Genomic DNA, 21,436 nt, shown 5'->3' with positions numbered 1-21,436 from the left:
TTTACTTAGTATCATAATCTCTAGGTCCATCCATGTTGCTGCAAGTGGCATTATTTCATTCTTTTTTATGGCTGAGTAGTATTCCATCCTATATCTATACATCCTCGTTATCCATTCATCTGTTGATGGACATTTAGGTTGTTTCCATGTCTTAGCTATTGTGAATAGTGCTGCTGTGAACATAAGGGTACATGTATCTTTTTGAATTATAGGTTTGTCTGGATATATGCCCAGGAGTGGGATTGCTGGATCATATGGTAATTCTGTTTTTAGTTTTCTGAGGAGCCTCCATACTGTTTTCCATGGTGCTTGCAGCAACTTACATTCCCACCAACATTTGTTATTTGTAGACTTTTTAATGATGCCCATTCTGACTGGTGTGAGGTGGTACCTCATTGTAGTTTTGCAATGCATGTCATTCTTTATCTATGTTCTGTGGGGAAATAAGAAGAATGTTTTGCTGGGAATTATACTCAGTAGAATAAAATTCATTTGTTTAAACTGTGGAATGGCGGATGTTATTGAAGGTGTCTAACCAGAACATTGAAATAATATTCTGAGCAATAATTGTGAGATTGTAAGAGGTTATTTCATTTGATGTGTAGATAGGTAGTTTAAAAATGCAAGTCTTTATTTTCACTGCTGTACCTAAGATGCCTGGCACATAGAGGAGGAAGGGTGAACATCTGGAGACCTGATTTACTTGAAAAAAAGCAGAGAATCAGTTTTAATCTTAGTTGTTTAGCTCTGTTTACTAGGCACGGGTTGTTGGGATTGCTTTGTTGTTATTTAATATATGTGGGTTTATGATGCTTCCATGTCCCCAGGGTAGAAGCTTTAATGACATTAAAAGTAAGTACTCAGGGACTTCCCTGTTGGCTCAGTGGTTAAGAAGAGTCCACCTGCCATTAGCCTGACGCTTGGTGTTTTTCTTTGTTTATAATTGAGTAATTAAGAGACTGAGAAGCTGAGCAGAAAACAGTAGCTGAGAGGCTGTGAAGTTGAACAGAGCTTTTGAAATTTCTTAGGACAGGTGGAACCAAAATACTGAGTCCCATTCTTCCAAAGAATAGAGAATTTGACAAGTATCAGATGATTTTTGTTAGGGATTTCTGAAGAACTATACTTCAGGAATAATGATAAAAAAGAGCTTTACACAAACACACACACACACACACACACACCCCATTAATTACAGAAGGAAAGCTGAGAGAGAATGTTGTAAAAGTAATACAATAACCAAGAATTTTCTAAAACAGATAAAGGGTCTGATGCCACAGACTCAAGAAACACTGCAAACCCCAAGTAGAATAAATACAAAGAAAATCATTATAAGCACATCATAATAAAACTGCTGAAAAACAAAAACAAAACAACAAAAAGAAAAAAAAGACCTGCCAATGCAGGGGACACAGGTTCGAGCCCTGGTCTGGGAAGATCTAACGTGGCGCAGAGCACCTAAGCCTGTGCGCCACAACTACTGAGCCTGTGCTCTAGAGCCCGCGAGCCACAACTACTGAGCCCATGTGCCACAACTACTGAAGCCCACATGCCTAGAGCCCATGCTCTGCAACAAGAGAAGCCACCACAGTGAGAAGCCCGCGCACCGCAATGAAGACTAGCCCCCGCTCACCGCAACTAGAGAAAGCCTGTGCACAGCAACAAATACCCCACACAGCCAAATAAATAAATAAAATAAATAAATTTATTTTTTAAAAAAAGTAAGTACTCAGGGTATATTAGTTGAGTTGAATTGACTTAAAGGGAACTAAGGACCTTTTTTCCCCCAGTGGTAGATAAGGGGTTCATTCTGACATTTTACACTTAGGAAGAACAAATTTCAAGATAGGACAGAGAAAACTAACTTGTTTAGAAAACATTCCTGATTAAAATGTGCAGAACCATGGTGGTTCAGGAATTCTGCTGTCCTTTTGTAAACAGCTCCCTTGTGCAAGATGACACACATAGCATTTTTGGAGGAATTTGTGAACCTCTCTTCCCTACAACCTAAAATTTTCAGCTCCCAGTACTCCCTCCGGTTTTATTATCCTCATGCATTATCTCCTTGTATATAGTTCTTCTTTCTCAGGGCGGCTTCTTCAAGGTTTGTGGCTTTTCTGCCCTAGGGTTTCTCCTTTTTTAACGGCTCAACTCATTTGACTGTAGTCCTTTTTTTTTTCCAGTTTTTTGCAAGGCTATCTCTTGTGCTGTGCTTTACTTGGCTGTTACAGCTAGGCACATAAGGGCAGGTTGAGAGAAGTCACATCCATGCTGCCTCACCTAATTTGGCTTCTGAATTTTCTGGTTTATGGCTGTGTCCCAGTATTGTTAATGATCTGTTATTGATCTGTTAGATCAACAGATCTAAGATGCCGTTGTGTCCATACTGAATTATAGAAGATTAAGAAAATGTAAGAATGGGAATTCTATTTGCAAAGAAGTGGGAAGAACTAAAGGGAGACATTCTCTTGTCAGTCTGTTAATGGAAAAGTTTATGAAAGATTGTAGGGAGTAGAATTTTATAGATTCTGTAGTTCTTTTTGTTAACTTATTAATTTCAGAGACATATTATGTTAAAGTATGAGTAATATCCAGTGGTGAGTAGACTCTGACACTCCCTATTGTAGTCAGATGTACAGAGTATGTACACAAGTCTTGTTTGCAGCTCTGAACCGCTGGAACTCTGATTCTTTTTACAAAGCAAACACACTGGGTAGGTTTCTATGTTCTGTAAGTTGAGTTTTTATATATTTTTTTTAACGTTTATCCTTCCATTGTTCTTTTTTTAGTGTAAGTAAACCCATATATATAGATATTCTCTCCTGTGAGATAAACAGTAACATACTATATATACTTCCCTTCACCTTGTTTTTTTCATGTAACAATATATTCTGAAGATTGTTCCACGATAGTACATGCAGATATTTTGATATGGCTCAATTCTTTTTTAAAAGTTACAGTACTTCATTATAAAGTATTCTAGAATGGCCATCATCAAAAAATCTACAAACAGTAAATGCTGGAGAGGGTGTGGAGAAAAGGGAACACTCTTGCACTGTTGGTGGGAATGTAAATTGATACAGCCACTATGGAGAACAGTACGGAGGTTCCTTAAAAAACTAAAAATAGGACTACCATACGATGCAGCAATCCCACTACTGGGCATATACCCTGAGAAAACCACAATTCAAAAAGAGTCATTTATCACAAAGTTCATTGCAGCACTATTTACAGTAGCCAGGACATGGAAGTAACCTAAGCATCCATCGACAGATGAATGGATAAAGAAGATGTGGTACATATATACAATGGAATATTACTCAGCCATAAAAAGAAACGAAATTGAGTTATCTGTAGTGAGGTGGATGGACCTAGAGACTGTCACACAGAGTGAAATAAGTCAGAAAGAGAAAAACAAATACTGTATGCTAACACATATATACAGAATCTAAAAAAAAAAAAATGGTTCTGAAGAACCTAGGAGCAGGACAGGAATAAAGATGCAGACATAGAGAATGTGCTTGAGGACACGGGGAGGGGGAAGGGTAAGCTGGGACGAAGTGAGAGAGTAGCATGGACAGATATACACTACCAAATGTAAAATAGATAGCTATTGGGAAGCAGCCGCATCGCACAGGGAGATCAGCTCGGTGCTTTGTGACCACCTAGAGGGGTGGGATAGGGAGGGTCGGAGGGAGATGCAAGAGGGAGGAGATATGGGGATATATGTATATGTATAGCTGATTCACTTTGTTATAAAGCAGAAACTAACACACCATTGTAAAGCAGTTATTCTCCAATAAAGATGTTAAACAAAAATAAAGTATTCCATATTTTATTCATTTAATCCCTTATTGATAGATATTTGGGTGGGTTCCAGCATTTTGCTATAACTAGTGCTCTAAACATAGATCTTTTCACATTTTTTTGCATTTTTGCCAGTAATACAATAATATTAAGAAATCATTTTCTGGGTTCCTTTTTTTTTCTTTTTCTACTTTTTTTTTATATGCCTTTTATATTTTTTCCTGTCCTGTCTACGTCCAACTTTTTTTCCTTTCCTCATGTTTTGTGGTTCTTTAGTGACATAGAGGAAAGTATGTGTGATTTTAATATATATGTATACATATACATATATATATATATAATTTGTATTAATAGAGTGTTCCTCTTCAGCTATTCAATAGTTAATCAAGAAAAATAACTAACTGAATTTTCCATTCTTGAATTAATACCTGATGTTGGGCATTATTTAAAAATTTGAAATCAAATTCTGTTCCAATTACCTATGTGAAATTCCTGCCAATTAAGATTTTTGCTTAACAATGATTAGAAATTGCTCTACGTTGCTGCTACTGTACATGTTCAGAATCTGAGACTCTGTATACATACTACTGAATAGTGAGAAGAAAAGTGTAAAGCCCAATTTTTGGTGTCCTGTAGAGCAGCGGTCCCCAACCTTTTTGGCACCAGGGACCTGTTTCATGGAAGACAGTTTTTCCACGGGGCAGGGTTGGGGGGATGGCTCAGGCGGTAACGCGAGCGATGGGGGGCGGCAGATGAAGCTTCTGTCTCTTGCCTGCTGCTCATCTCCGGCTGTGCGGCCTGGTTCCTAACAGGCTACGGCAGACCGCTGCCCATCCACGGCCCGGGGTTGGGGACCCCTGCTGTAGAGCATCTGCTTGTGTTTGTGTATCTCCTTCCAACTCATACTCTTGATCACCTTTTAAAAAATACATAATGTATCAATAAAAATTCCTATTTGCAAACAACAGAAATGACTCCAAGGACATTGAGTAGCTTACAGAATTGCCCGTAGGTTTGGAGAGCCATAATCAGAGACCAAGGCTGTTCAGCCAGGAACAATGACCAAAACCATGCCCTTTTGCTCTGGTAAGTATGCCATGGCCACTGAGCACTAGATGTTGCAGCTTGCACTGCCAGCAGTATGAGACATTGGATGCTGCTGCCCTTGAACTTATATTGCTACAACTGCAATGAGCAAGGGAAAAAATCATATAGGTGGCTCATAGTAAGTCCTATGTAAGTGTTAGGTAAATAGGCAAAACTATATAAGATAATTTGAATGTCCACTTTATAACTTATATATCCACTTAATCAGGTTTACTTAAATTGTAATATATTTTACTATGCTGAAAGCAAACAAATGAATGAGGGCAACACTATTAAACCCTCCATGTTTTGGAATCTCCACTCTTTCCTTAGGATATTTTGCATATTACATGGGACATTAACTGTGTGACAAGAGTATATCAGTGTTGTCAATGAGTATGTTAACGTTAGTAAGGCTCAATTTCTTCTTAATATTTTTCCTACTCCACTGATCATCTTCTGGACCGCATGGGTGGTATGCATCCACTTTTAGAGACAGCTCTATTACTTCTTGTAGTTAGGATTACATACACTATTAGAGTGGTAGGTTATCAATAGTGAACGGTATTTCAGTTTTTTAAATTTATGTGGGAAGAGTCTTGAAGTCATCAAAAAAAATCTTTGTAACTTCCAAGAATAAATATGAAATAATGTAAATTAGAGTTTACTGACAGCGCTTTAAAATTGTGTAGACATTGAAGTTTTTATATCTTTTGTTTTAGAGACCATTTCCTTCATTTATAGGCACATACCCTTTAATGAGTTCCTTTAACTGCCGTCAGCCTGGCCAGCAACCAAAAGGAAGCTTTTGTTACTGGCTATGTATAATTGTAGTAGACATAGCATTAGGTAATTTTCTTCTCTTTGTCTCGTTTGTTTTCCACAGCTGGCATAACTTTGACAACAGATTGCCTTGAAGATAGCCTCCTTACTTGCTACTGGGGGTGCAGTGTTCAAAAATTATATGAAGCTCTGAAGAAGCACTTTCATTGCTTCCGAATAAACACTCCTCAAGCATTAGAAGATGCTCTGTATAGTGAATATCTCTATCAAGAGCAGTATTTGTATCCTTTTATCTGATATATCCATTAGCACATGAAAATTTTAGACCTTAGACTTTTTATGGATAAAATAGTGTTGCTAAGTTATTATTTATCCCCTTTGGTATATTGTATTTTTGCTTATAGTGGCAATTTCTCTTTACATCTTCAAAAAGTATTAAAAAGGACAGCAAAGAAGAAATATATTGCCAGTTACCAAAAGATACTAAAATTGAAGACTTTGGTACAGTGCCCAGATCTCGCTATCCATTGGTAGCACTGTTGACCCTAGCTGATGAAGATAACCGAGAAATTTATGATATTGTAAGTAATTTTAAAATTGTGGAAACATTAACTTTTAAGTGATTTGGATGATGGGTCTTAATTATTTGGTGAAATAGAAAAAGGTTTATTTTAATTTCTGAGGATATACATTTGGCCTGGACACATTTTTTTTGGAAAATGAATACATGGGAAGTACACTTGTATGCGTTTTATATGTGTAATGCTCCTTCAGAGCATGACTTGTTTTTTTCCATATGGATTGCAAGAATATGATTTTATTTAGAAAATGAAAGGTAGAGTTGAATTACATTAATTTCATCATCCCATATTCTGTCATTTTTGCCACATAGAAAAAGGTCTGTTGGGAAGCATGTTTATTCCTAGCATTTTTAGCACTGAATAAATAAGCATTGTAATGATCTGAAGGGCTTGATTTTAAGACAGTATCCACTCTTTTCTTCGCATGTTTGCAGTCATCTTGGTTCCATCATAGCCCCTGCTGCACCTACATCTTATATGTGTTTGGTCCCTATATTTTCAGTAATTATTTTAATCTCCTTTTCTCATTATGTGCTAATTATTTCTTTAGTCTGGTAGTTTATCCCAATTAGGAAGATAAAACCATGTTAGAGGTCTAAAAGGTCCTGAGCCTGACATTCCTATAAGTATGGTAGAAGCTTGTACGTGAAATAAACTTTTGGTGAAATCCTATCATGATTAGAACGGCTTTATACACAATTTACTACTTTTCTGAAGTGCATGAAATAGATATGTTGATGAATAAAGATATGGTAACATTTTTATGACACTTCGTAACATACAAAGTACATTCGCTACCATTAACATATTTATTCCTTCCAACAACTTTGTGTGTTAGGGCATCTGTCTTATAGACCCTGAAAGAGACTAAAGAAAACTCCCAGGCATTCAGGAAATAAGAGATGGAAGCAGGGCTCGATTCTGAGCCTTTGTAGTCCTGTGGCAGTATGCTTTGTTTTTAACAGGAGTATCTCACCAAAACCAGCACACATTGAGCTTTGGAAGGTGCACACCCTAACTGGGAGATCTAGACCCTGCTCAATAAGTTATGCCTCTAGTTTTTTGGGGAGCGGGGTTAATTTTATCAAATTGAAGTTCCATTGAACTGAAGTCAGTTTGTTTTTTCCAAATAAAAGTCATACTAACAGCAGTGTATTTCCAGAACCTAACAGAGTGCCTGAAACACAATAGGTGCTCAGTAAATTTGATAAGTGAAAAAAAAAGTCATACCAAGCAACGTTAGTGAGCCATATAGAGCCTCACAGCCAAGCTCCTGAATAGCCCATAGGAGAGCTCTTCTGGCTGTCTCCCCTCTCCCTCCCTTTGGCCCTCCCACTCTTTTCAACTGAAGATAAATAAGACCTATTAAGTTGGTGTTTGATACGTCCAGCCTTTCCGTCCTTCACTCTGCCTACCTGGGCAAGATAGCCCTTCTCTCACCACTGTGTCCCCCATCTCTTCTAAGCTCCCCTACTTCTTTCCTTTCATTCGAAACAGAAAGGGTCAGATCTGTCACCTTCCTCTCAGCTTCCCCTGTGGTTCCTTTCCCTCTCGCTGCTGGTGCTCTTTGTCAACTGAGTACTCAGACTCTTCCTTATTTTCTAACTTTCCTCCTCAGTCTAAACAGAGAAGGAGTATGAGAGAGAGAGAGAGAGAGAGTGAGAGTGTGTGTGTGTGTGTGTGTGTGTGTGTGTGTGTGTGTGTGTGTTTGGTGTTGGGAGGTGTAAAATACATATAACATAAAGTTGACCATTTTAACCACTTTTCAGTGTACAGTTCAATGGCATTCTAAACAGGGAAAGATTTGCTCTCAGGTCCCTGATGCAACTGGAATGAAGTCTACTGGCCCAGCTGTGGTTGGGGGAGGCTTATTCCCACAGGGCAGACAAAGTACCTGGCTCCCAGGTCCTTTGTATACACCTCCCTGCCTGGGTCCTTCTCTGTATCTTCTGTTCTTATCAGTAGGTTCCCTTCTTTTTTTCCTGTTAATCCTTGCTTCTCGCTTTCTTATCTCTCAGGTGGGGCCTAACCCTGGCACTAAAGCATATTAGTATATTTTGTATGAATGTTCTCTGTTCTTAATCTTAAAAGCAAATTGGGCATTTGGTTTTTCAGTATTTTATCTGGGGTCAGAAATTCTAAATCTAAAAAAGAAATTTTTTAACTCTCTCACTCCTATCGTAACAGTAATAAATTACATTCAGATTGTGTAGTTAGGAACCAGTTTGTTATTTTAGGTAGTTAAGGAAAGTAGGGATTGTCACTGCAAGACCTTGACTTAATTTTTTTTTTCATTTTTACTAAATTATACTAGTTTACTTTCTGTACTACTCAAATGATACATGTTTGTGGCAGGAAATAGAAGTAGAAAATCTAGATAAGCCAAAAGGGAAAAAAGGAAAATCACCCGTATTCTATCATCCAAAGATAACCACTGTGAATATTTGTATCTTTCTAGACCTTTATGTATGTAATTTTAAAACAAAAATGGGATCAAATTGTCCATACTATTTTGGGATCTGCTTTCATTTAATAGTATGTTTTAAGCATCTTTTCCATATCAAATGTTAATCTACAACTATATATATATATTCATAACTAGCATGATAGTAGCTTCAGAGGCTTTTCATGTTAAATTAAATGGCAGGATTGTTAGTAGTGGGCGATAACATTACTATCTTTTACCAATCCTGTCGTTTTGATTTACTATTAAAAACCTCTGAAGTCACTGCCAAATTAATAAATCCTTATAAGGCTGTAAAGGATCTTGTATGTTTACAACCATAATAGGGTTGTTGTTGTTGTTTTTTAACTTTCTTTATGGACATAATTTCAAAAACTTGCAAAAATAAAAAAGTAGAAGAACATCCATATACCCTTTACCCTGATCTCCTATTGTTAACTGTTAACATTTGCACCATTTTCACTATTTGCCCACATACATATTTATGGGTGTATGTGTATATATATATTTTTAATGAATTGAGAATAAGTTGTATACATGATGATTCTTTACACCCAAATACTTCAGTGTGTTTTCCTAATAATGGGGATATTCTCTTGTATAACTACAATATGCTTATTTACTTTATAAATCTAACATTGATATAATATTTTATCTAATCTATTATAATATATATTCCAATTTGTCAGTCTGTCTAACAGCATTCTTTACAACATGTTTTCCCCTCCAGTACAGATTCTAGTCTAGAGTCAGATGTTGTATTTGTCATGTGTCTAACCTCCTTTAATCTGAAACATTTCCATAGCCTTTCTTTTGTCTTTTATGACATTAGCATTTTTGAAGAATAGAGTCACATGCACACACTGTTTTTTTTTTATTATTATTTTATTTATTTATTTTTTTGCGGTACGTGGGCCTCTCACCATTGTGGCCTCTCCCGTTGCGGAGCACAGGCTCCGGACGCGCAGGCTCAGCGGCCATGGCTCACGGGCACAGGCGCTCCGCGGCATGTGGGATCCTCCCGGACCGGGGCACGAACCCGTGTCCCCTGCATCGGCAGGCGGACTCCCAACCACTGCACCACCAGGGAAGCCCCACACACTGTTTTTGTAAAATAGAACATTTCTCATTTTGTCTGATGTTTCATCATGATTAGATTGGAGTTGAGCATTCTCAGCCAGTGTACCACGCAGGTGATGATGTGTGTGTTTCAGGGCATCGCCTGTAGAAGAATGGGAGGTTCTTTTCCCTCATTGGTGATGTAAATTTTGATCTCTCAGTCAAGGTGTTATCCAATTTTCCACTGTTTCCTTTTTTTTCTCTCCCTTGCAAGTAATAAGCAGTGTGTGGGGAGGCACTTTAAGACCATACAAATATCCTGTTCTTTAGTAAAATTTCCCCCTGGATTTAATATCCATTAATGATTCTTACCAGATTTCATCTTTACCATGATGGTTGCAAAATGATTATTTTCCAGGGCTTCCCTAGTGGCGCAGTGGTTGAAAGTCCGCCTGCCGATGCAGGGGACATGGGTTCGTGCCCCGGTCCGGGAAGATCCCACATGCCGTGGAGTGGCTGGGCCCATGAGCCATGGCCGCTGAGCCTGCGTGTCCGGAGTCTGTGCTCCACAACGGGAGAGGCCACAACAGTGAGAGGCCCGCGTACCGCAAAAAAAAAAAAAAAAAAAAAAAAAAAAGGATTATTTTCCAACTCCAGCCCTCCAGTCAGCCCTCAGCATTCTATTACAAGCAAGAGTCCTCCGATTTACCTCTTTGTTTATCTATTTGTTATCCTCATGGCCTCATGAATTCCTTTTTCCCCCAGTGGTTTATAATTCATTACTGAATATGATTATTTTGGTCCTCAAACTGCCCTTTCCTTATTTCCTGCCCCAAACTGAGGATTTATAGTCAAAAACTGTGTCCATGAATTACTCAGATTAGTTCTCTCAAAAGTCAAAAAACTATATAAAGTGGTATACTCAGATGTTGCTTTCATCCCTTACCCCCATTCTCATACACCCCAATTCTTGTACAGATAATCAAGTTGTTTTCTGGTTTATCCTTCCTATGTTTCTTATTGTAATGATAAGAAAATACAGATATCTTTCTGTTTCTTCTTATTTTTCCTTCTTTCTTACACAAAAGGTAGCACCCTATATATACTATACATGTTCTTGCTTTTTTCACTTATAGCTGCCTAGCACTTTATTGTATGTAGGGTATCCATGTATGACAGTTATTCAGCCAATCTCCTGTGGCTGGACATTCAGGTAGTTTCCAGTATTCTGCAATAACAGATAATCTTGCACTGAATAACCTGTGTGTCCGTATTTTAACATTGTTGAGGTTATGTGGTTGAAGGCTAAGTAAATACATTTCTTTCTGTTACATACTGCCAAATTCCCCTCCATTGGAATTGTACCTTTGGAGTTGTATTTTTTTTTTTTTAACACATTTCCACCAGCAGTATATGAGAGTGATGACTTCTCCATAGAGTGTACTGACAAGCTTTTCAATTATCGTTAACCTGATGAGAAAGAAATTATATCTCAGTCAAGTTTTAATTTTCATTTATCATATTGTGAGTGAAATGAACATCTTTTAATATGGCTAAGGACCATGTTTTTATCTTTTTGTATATTATGTGTTCATGTCTTTTGCCCATTTCTCTATAGGATTTTTATTCACTTTTTCTTCAATTTTTAAAAGTTCTTTATAAATTAGAGATATTAACCCCTAGTCTGTGATATACGTTGTGAATATATATTTCAGCTTGTCATATGTCTTTTGACTTTGCTTATAGTGCTTTTTGTCATGCAAATTTTATATTTTTATGTAGTTAGGTTTGTCAAATTTATCTGCCTCTGGGTTTGGGTCATAGTTCGAAAGTCTTTTTCTACACTGAAACTAAAAAGAAATTCACATGTTTTTCCTAGTACTTGCTTAGTTTTATTTTTCACAATTAGATTTCTTATGCTTTTGGAGTTTATTCTTATGTATGGAATGAGGAATGCATCTAATTTTATATTTTTCCAAACAGATATCCAGTTGCCCCAATACTTTTTATTAAGAAGGCTCTCTTTGTTTAATGATTTGAGATGCTGCCTTTGTCATATTTGTATATATAGTTATGTCTGTTTCTGGACTGTTTATTCTGTTCCATCCACCTGTCTATTCATGTGCCAGTACCACACTGTTTTAATTTTAGAGGCTTTGTAGTATGCTTTAATATCTGACTGAGCTTAGTCCCTCTCATAGCTTTCTTTTCAATATTTCCCTAGCTATTCTTTTTTTTAAATTTTATTTATTCATTTTTGGCTGCATTGGGTCTTTGTTGCTCCACATGGGCTTTCTCTCGTTGAAACGAGCAGGGGCTACTCTTCGTTGCGGTGCGCGGGCTTTTCATCGCGGTGGCTTCTCTTGTTGCGGAGCACAGTCTCTAGGCACGTGGGCTGCAGTAGTTGCAGTGTGCGGGCTCAGTAGTTGTGGCTCATGGGCTCTAGAGCGCAGGCTCAGTAGTTGTGGCTCGCGGGCTCAGTAGCTGTGGCGCACGGGCTTAGCTGCTCTGTGGCATGTGGGATCTTCCTGGACCAGGGCTCGAACCCGTGTCCCGCATTAGCAGGAGGATTCTTAACCACTGCGCCACCAGGGAAGCCCCTTTCCTAGCTGTTCTTATGTTTTATTTTTCCATATGAAAATTTTAGTCAACTTATACAGCTGTATAAGTTGTAACAACAGTTTTTTTTTTTTGCTGAAATAACACTGAATTTGCTGAAATAACATTGAATTTGTTGAAATTCAATGTTTTTGCTGAAATAACATTGAATTTGTTGAAATTTTTGCTGAAATAACATTGAATTTGCTGAATTTTTTGCTGAAATAACATTGAATTTGTAAATTTGAGTATAAATAAAATAATCCTGGTAAAAATATGTAACTGGGTCCTCTTTTGTGACTGTGATTTAAGGAACTTATTGTAAGTTTTCTAATTTATCAACCTCTTATTTTTATTTGAGAAGTATTTTTCACATATCTGTGAAATAATATAAGGAGGTATGTACTGACTGGTGTTCAATTTTTATCTTAGATTTCCATGGTGTCAGTAATTCATATTCCTGATGAGACTTATAAACTCTCCTGTAGAATATTGTATCAATATTTACTCCTGGCTCAAGGTCAATTTCATGATCTTAAGGTAAGTTGTACCCTCTAGTCTTTATCCTCTGTCTTTTTTGTTTGCAGAGTTTCAAAGAATGACTATCTATAAAGAGATAATATTTTTCAGTTAGTTATCATAGAAGTTAGCTATTATTTGTTACTGGATTTGCTAGCTCATAAATTTTTAGCACGTCTTATGACCCCCGGATTTGAAGCGTAATTGTCATTTGTAATATCTTTACATGTGTTTCTTTGATTTTCAGCAACTTTTCATGTCGGCAAATAATAATTCCACTCCCTCCAGCAGTTCCTCTCCAGAGGAAAAAAGCACAGACCGAAGTTTGCTGGAAAAGGCTGGACTATCTGAAAGTGAAATGGAGCCTCCAGAAGAGAATAGCAAGGACTGCGTGGTTTGCCAGAATGGGACCGTGAACTGGGTGCTCTTGCCATGTAGACACACGTGCTTGTGTGATGGCTGTGTTAAGTATTTTCAGCAGTGCCCAATGTGCAGGCAGTTTGTTCGAGAATCTTTTGCACTTTGCAGTCAAAAAGAGCAAGGTAAAGACAAACTGAAAAGTCTCTGAGGATGTTGTTACAACTGAGAAGTACACTTCCCACTGAAGATGCGGTGTTCTTGTGTTCTTGGAACTAATCATAACATGGAATCTACAGTGTTAACCGTCAGTGAAAATTCTATTTTAACTTCATATTTGTACGGTACGTGGATGGTGAAAATTAATTATTCCTTGCTGTTCAGTATGGCAAATACTGGAATCCCATTCTGGGTCAATGCATAAAAATTCATTCAACCTCTTGAGAAGAATGTAAACATTTGGCCTTTTATCAGCTAGAGGATTTCACGTAATGTTGATTAGAAAAATTTTGAAAAGCAATCCATCTAAAATTCGAGGAAGTAAAAGTCTTAAGATTTCTGAATGTTTTTCCTTTGATGAAATCTAAAATGCAGTTGGGTAAAAATGAAATCCTTCTTAAAATAATTGTATGTTCTCTGGTTTACAAAAGAGTTGGAAAGGGCTTCTAACTTTAAATCCTTTCCTGAAATATCCATTTTTATAAATATCCAGCTGTTCGGTTTCTAATTTTCCTTATAATTATAGTCACATAAACACAAGTCTTAATCTTTAAATATAGCTTCTTAAATCATAAATGCAAGAAACAATTCTTGACTGTTCTCAGTGTATCATAGACTTAAATGATACTCACTTATAGGAAGCAGATATATAAAACATGGATAATAAAATTTATTGGATAATTAAATGTATTGTCCAATATGATTAGAGTAGCTGGATGTGACCTACCAGGGAAGATGTGCGAGGCTCTCAATGCCTTACCTTAGAGTTCCTCCTGCACACGAACCCATCAAAACTGAAGGGGTTTAGAGCCAGAAAAATCACTAAAAGAAACAAGTGACTCTTTTTTTCTAGGGTGTTTTTTATTCTAAGTAAACCCCATGTCCTTCTGAATAGTAAATCACTTTGTTCATCCTTTGTTACATCCTCTTAAGAGTTGAATAACCTGATAGTCAAAAAAGCCCCATTCCCCACTTTTCCCAAGATGACTAAGAAGAAAAAAGTAAATCAGAGCTTCCTGTTTCTTCAGTGGAAATTACCTCTCACTCACTAAGAAATTAGATCATGGCAAGTAAACTGTGACATGCAGGGAGATTGCCAAGCCTCCTTTGTCCTGTTTGTATTAAGAATAATGCCTTATCTTTGTATCAGTGTGTTTCTGTACTATTATTTCATTCCCGTCAAATGTAACACTCTCAAAAAGACATTACCTATTCTCCATTTTATAAACCAAATCAAATTTCATCTATGTTCAATAGCTATGTACTAAATACCTTCTAGGGGCCAGATACCTTTTGGGAGTCTGGGCTACAAAGAATCAGACAAGGCCCCTGACCTCCAAGTATTTGTCCCTAACAGAAGCATTGATGGCTTATTAGAAGCACATCCCTATCTTAGTAATTCCTAAGGCCCTGTTCTAATTCTATCCCTGGAAGCAGGGTGGTCAAATGCTACAGTCCCTGCTGCATTTGGCTAGCTGTATAGCAGTTCCTCTGGGAAATTCACTTTGTAGGTCAGTTGGGGGAATACTCAGGGATCATTTTGCCCATCCTATCCATCCTGCTTCCCTTTACAGATCTATGTGTACCTAAACTGTCCTAGATACATGGTTGCTTTCTCATCTGAGATAGCTTCCACCTGCAATCTTATTCCGTTTTTCATAACTTTTTTTTATTGTAGTAAAATAGACATAACATAAAATTTACCATTTTAACCATTCTTAAGTATACAATTTGGTGGCATTAAGCACTTTCACATTGTTATGTGACCACCACCAGTATCCATCTTCAGAATTTTTCCATCATCCCAGACTGAAACTCTATACCCATCAAACAGTAACTCCCCATTACCCCTCCCTTCAGCTCCTGGGCAACCACCATTCTACTTTCTGTCTCTATGAATTTGACTATTCTAGGTACTTCATATACATGGAATCATACAATATTTGTCCTTTTGTGTCTGGCTTATTTCATTGAGTACAATGTTTTCAAGGTTCCTCTGTGTTGCAGCATCTATCAGAATTTCCTGCCTTTTTAAGACTGAAAAATATTCCATTATATGTATATACCACATTTCATTTATCCATTCACCCATTATTTTTCATAACTCTTAAAGATGATTTGCCCTTAGCTCCCCTTGCTGCAACTAAAGGAATTGTTTTCCCTGACCTCAGTAGTAATAAATATGAGGAATTTGGTAAGTAATCAAGTAACAACAAGTACAGTGTCTCTTAGAGGCTTATGGCAGAGTTTGCCAATAGCAGTGAATAAGGGACATCTTGTGAGAACATCTACAAAAGCATTTTATTTATTTTATGGATCATTAGATAAAACATTTGCTTTATGTAGAGTAGTTGGTACTTTCCAGAAATCTCAACCAGGGATACATTAAGCAGACCTGATAGGTGAGTAGCCACCTCCTCCTTCAGTGACTCTTTCTTCCCAACTTGGTACCTATGAGGGTTCTTAATGTCGAAACCAGCTCTAGGGGAGGAACTTAAAAACTGTTGCTTAAGGACACAACACAAATCATCTCATCACATCACAGATAATCGTGAATTATCTCCCACTGGGACTATTGTATTTTTTGAGCCTCATTAATTGTGGAATGAAATTTTGTCTTGGCTTGTGGGAATTTGTAGCATCGATATAGGTAATCTGGGGGTTAGGAAGGGTCGGTGGAGGTGATTTCAGCCTCTTCTACTCATTCCTGCCTCAGATGGCCCTTATTCCACTGGATAATTCCCTAACTCCATTACCTAGATTTTGAGCACTGAATTCCCCTCTCTTTTCATATCTCCCTATATTATATTTCTCCTGAATCGTTTCTCTCTTGTCATCATGACCTCTAGTTCCTGGGTCCCTGAGTCTATTCTAATAATTCATGAACTTGCTCCTGGGTTGCTGGCTCAAGTGTTTCAAATGTGTTACCATGTTGCCTTGCTTTCTTGGCCTCTCCACTCTACCTGCCCCAGCAACCCACACGCTTGGCTTACCTCAACTATGTTTCTTTCCTGCTGTTACCACAGAAGGTCAAGTGGTCTAACCAATTTATGGAGTCCACCATGAAGCCTCTCTGCTTAGTTGCTTCCAGGTCTTCACTGCTGCTCAACAATCCTTTTATTGTTTTCCTAATGGACCCGCTACCGAACTCCCAATAGCTATTTCTCTTCCACTTTTGTCAAGTTTTGTACCCCACCACTGCTGTCTCACTTTCAGAAAAGAACCTTCAAAAGGTAGGTGAAGGGCTTCCCTGGTGGTGCAGTGGTTGAGAGTCCGCCTGCCGATGCAGGGGACACGAGTTCGTGCCCCGGTTCGGGAAGATCCCACGTGCCGCGGAGCAGCTGGGCCCGTGAGCCATGGCCGCTGAGCCTGCGCATCCGGAGCCTGTGCTCCGCAACGGGAGAGGCCGCAACGGTGAGAGGCCCGCGTACCGCACACACACACACACACAAAAAAAGGTAGGTGAAGATGATAGACCCCCAAAGTCATATATCTTGGGTTTTTTCCCAGCTCTGCCACTTGTCCCTTGGACAAATTATTTAACCTCACTCACTCTGATCAGTTTCCTCATCTAGAAAAATAGTGATAATAGAACCTAACTATAGGCTGTTGAGTTTTATACCAGTTAATACATGTGAAGTGCTTAGACCTGGGCATAGCATATAGTAAGCTCTATGTGTGACAGGTGTTACCATTACTGCTTTGTTTAGATGTTCAAAGCCAGTAGACATTCTTTTCTCTCTTCCTCCAAAGAGGAGGTATATTATATATATTGATACTTCTGCGGCCAACACTGCTTGATGTTATTGATCTCATCTCTGTTTGCTCCCTGAACTCATTTAATTATAAAAAAATTTACTCATTCAGTAATTGAAAAATTAACGAGTGCCAAAGACGTTACACGTTGTGTGGGCATGAGAATACGGCAGTAAAAAAAAAATAGGCAAAAACCCGTGCCTTCATAGGCCTTACATTCTAGTAGAGAGAGAGAGAAATTAGTAAGGAATACCATATATCAGGTGGAGATTAAGTGCTATGGAGAAAATCAAAGCTGGGATGAATGAGTCGGGAATGTGAAGGATGGAAGTGAGGATTCTACTTCAAATACGATGGTCAAGGAAGGCCTCACCAGGATAATAGAGACCTGTAGAAGGCCAGGAAGTGAGCTATGTATATCTAGACAAAGACACCTTAACCACTGCAAGGCTGAGAGGTGCAATTTACTGAGATGGAAACAATTGGGAAAAGGTAGGTTTGGAGGAAAAGAGCAATTTTGTTTTTGTTCCATTTTGGATGCCAGTTGGAACTCCAAGTAGGGATCGCAAATAAGCAGGTGAATATAGTACTCTGAAGTTCAGGGGAAAGATCTGGCTGATAGATTTCATCTTTTCTTGATGTGATGGCATTTAAAGCCATGAGTCTGCCTGAGATCACCGACGACGTGAGCACAGGAATAGAAGTGGTCCATGGACTGAGGGGATACTCCAGCATTCAGGGAGATTGGGAGGAACAAGTACACTGAGAAGTAGACGGTGAGGTAGGAGGAAAACCAGAAGCGTGGGCTTTACAAACCATCCCAAAATGGAGTTGTATAAAAGCATCACCCTTTTATTATACTCAAAGATTGTGTAGTCAGGTATTGGGACCGGACATGGCAGGGATGGGCCTGTCTGGGACCTGAGTTGGGAAGACCCAAATGACTAAAGTGACTCAAGGTCCAGAGGACTAAGATCATCTGAAGGCTCTTCATTTACGTATTTGGTGCCTGGGCTGTGATGACTTGAAAGCCGGGCCAAGCTAGGACAACTTGTGGCCTCTCCATGTGGCTTGGACTTTGTCACAGCCAGGTGGCCTCAGGATAGTCATTTCTTAAATGGGGGCTCAGGATTCCAAGAGTAAGTGTTTTTAGTGAACAAGGCAAAAGTTGCATGGCCTTTTTTGTTTTTGCCATTTTTTTCTTTTTAACAGCTTAATAGAGATATAGTTTAAATACCATATCAATACAATTGCCCCATTCAAGGGTTTAATGTACTCACAAATCTTTCCAACCACCCCTACAGTCAATATGAGAACATTTTGATTAACCACATGAAAAACCCTGTGTGCATTGGCCATCACCCCCAATCCCTGCCATGTTTCCCCAACCCTATGCAACCACCGATTTACTTTTTTATAGTATAGATTTGCCTGTCCTGGACATTACATGGAATGGAATCACATGTAGAATCACAAATGGAATCACACACAATGTGTGGCCTTTTTTGACTGGCCACAGAACATTACTTAGCATAATGTTTTCAAGGTTCATCCATGTTATAGCATAAATCAGTATTTTATTTCTTTTTATTGCCAAATAAAATTCCATTGCATAGGTATACCACACTGTGTTTATCCATTCATCAATTTATGGACATTTAGATTTTTTTCACTTTTTGGCTATTATGAAAAATGCTGCTGTGGACATTGGCTACAAGTTTTCACATGGACCTATGTTTTCATTAATCTTGGGTATATACCTACAAGTGGAAGTGCTGGTTCATATCAAAATTCTACAATGAACATTTTGAGGAACTTCCCAACTGTTTTCAAAGCAGCTGCACCATTTTATGTTCTTACCAGCAATGTATAGCGTTCCAGTTTTCCCACATCCTCACCAACACTTGTTATTATGTTTTTTATTATTGCCATCCTAGTGGGTGTGAAGTGGTATCAAAATTTTTTAACTGGGTAAAAAATACATAACATAAAGTTTACCATCCTGACCCTTTAAAAATGTATAGTTTGGTAGCATTAAGTACATCACACTGTCACAAAATAGACCTCCAGAATTTTTCATCTTGCAAAACTGAAACTCTACTCTCATTAAATAACAACTCCCTATTTCCCCCTCACCCCAGTCCCTGGCAACTACCATTCTACAGTGTAACTGTGGTTTTAATTTGCACTTGCCTAATGGCTAATGAGGTGGAGCATCTTTTCATTGCCTATTAGCCATTTGTATATTTATTCAGATCTTTGACCCATTTTAAAATCGAGTAGACTTTTTGTTATTGATTTGTAAGTGTTTGTATTCTAGATACAAAGCCTTTAGCAGATATATGATTTACAAATATTTGCTCCCATTCTGCGGGCTGTCTTTTCACTTTCTTGGTGGTGACTTACAAGCATGAAAGTTTTTAATATTGACGAAGTCCAACTTACCTATTTTTTCTTCCGTTACTGCACTTTTGTTGTCATGCGTAAGAAGGCTTTGCCTAACTCAAGGTCACAAAGATTTACTCTTATGTTTTTTCTAAGGGTTTTATCATTTAGGTCTATAGTCAATTTTGAGTCAAATGTTGTATATGGTGTGAGGAAGGGGGTTCAACTTCATTCTTTTACATGTGGAAATCCTCAACAAAATATTAGCAAACCAAATTCAACAATACATTAAAAGAATCATACACCATGATCAAGTGGAATTTTTCCAGGGATGCAAGGATGGTTCAACAGATGCACATCTATCAATGTGCCACACCATATTAACAAAACAAAGGATAAAATTCATACGATCAAATCTTAAAGGTACTGAAGAATTGCTGCAGTAATTTAAAACAGAGCAATATAATCAGATATGCATTTTGGAAATGTCAGTATTGGAGGTGCTTTGAATGTAGCAGTCTACAAAGTGGAATGTGGGGAAAATATTGGAACTCATGTTTATTTTTATCTGCATGAGAAATCACATTTTACTAAACTTGGATTAGCTGGAGAACATGCCTATCACTTATAAATAGATATGTAAGTTTGGAAGATGGTCTGGAGTTTGAAATGTGGGGAAGACTAAATGTGGAAAAATCAGGATCGAGATACTATTACAGTAATCCAGCTGAGAAACAATAAGGACCAAAGGACTTCATCAAATTGGATCATGGAGAGGAGGAGTCCAGGATAGCTCTTAGGCTTCTGGCTTGGGTAAAGTGAGTCAGGAAAACTGGGAAGACGCTGTCTTATTCACGTTTGTACCCCCAGAACACCATCCATTCATTCAACAAATACTTAGAAGGTCTTACATGGATCAGCTGCTGTGCTTGGTGCTAGAGGTAGAGGATGAACAAGGCATGTGAGATCTTTGCGCTTGTGGAACTCACTTGGATGACTGGAGGAGACTAACAATAAATAGTAAATTAAAAAAATAAGATGATACTGCTTATGCTGCATACTCTGAAGGAAAAAAGCAAGTTAGGTAACTAGATAGGACGGTGTCTGTGGAGGTCTCTCTGAAGAGCCTACAATTGAGCTGAGCCCTGAGGGTTGAGGAAAAAAGCCTTGTCAAAAGCCTGGGCCCAGAAAGACCTTCAAGATGGTGGAGGAGTAAGAAGTGGAGATCACCTTCCTCCCCACAAATACTTCAGAAATACATCTACATGTGGAACAACTCCTACGGAACACACTGAACACTGGCATAAGACCTCAGACTTCCCAAAAGGCAAGAAACTCCCCACGTACCTGGGTAGGATGAAAGAAAAAAGAAAAAACAGAGACAAAAGAATAGGGACGGGACCTGCACCTCGGGGAGGGAGCTGTGAAGGAGGAAAGGTTTCCACACACTAGGAAGTGCCTTTGCAGGGGGAGACTGCGGGTAGCGGAGGGGGGAAGCTTCGGAGCCACGGAGGAGAGCGCAGCAACAGGGGTGCAGAGGGCAGAGCAGAGAGATTCCCGCACAGAGGATCGGTGCCGACCAGCGCTCACCAGCCCAAGACGCTTGTCTGCTCACCCGCTGCGGCAGGCGGGGGCTGGGAGCTGAGGCTCAGGCTTCTGTCGGAGCGCAGGGAGAGGGCTGGAGTTGGCTGCGTGAACACAGCCTGAAGGGGGCTAGTGCGCCACAGCTAGCCGGGAGGGAGTCCAGGGAAAAGTCTGGACCTGCCTAAGAGGCAAGAGACCGTTGTTTTGGGGTGCGTGAGGAGAGGGGATTAAGAGCACC

At 38.7% G+C, this 21,436-nt stretch overlaps 1 protein-coding gene across 3 annotated transcripts in view; it reads left to right on the top strand.

Moving 5' to 3' along the window:
* CGRRF1 (cell growth regulator with ring finger domain 1) overlaps positions 1–14,716 on the top strand; it is a 30,071-nt gene extending 15,355 nt beyond the window's left edge. For all 3 annotated transcript variants that reach the window (XM_004324715.4, XM_019923844.3, XM_073800456.1), the window contains exons 3-6: positions 5,780–5,957; positions 6,110–6,257; positions 12,811–12,918; positions 13,145–14,716. In XM_004324715.4, coding sequence (XP_004324763.1) covers positions 5,780–5,957; positions 6,110–6,257; positions 12,811–12,918; positions 13,145–13,465 — 755 coding nt within the window. In that variant the 3' untranslated portion in view covers positions 13,466–14,716. The remainder of the gene's footprint in view (positions 1–5,779; positions 5,958–6,109; positions 6,258–12,810; positions 12,919–13,144) is intronic.
* Positions 14,717–21,436: the final 6,720 nt, after the last annotated feature.

The sequence above is a fragment of the Tursiops truncatus genome, chromosome 2 (assembly GCF_011762595.2).
Source record: "Tursiops truncatus isolate mTurTru1 chromosome 2, mTurTru1.mat.Y, whole genome shotgun sequence".
Taxonomy (NCBI): domain Eukaryota; kingdom Metazoa; phylum Chordata; class Mammalia; order Artiodactyla; family Delphinidae; genus Tursiops; species Tursiops truncatus.
The sequence above is the reverse complement of the archived record's forward strand: the minus strand, read 5'-3'. Positions and strand labels throughout refer to the sequence as shown.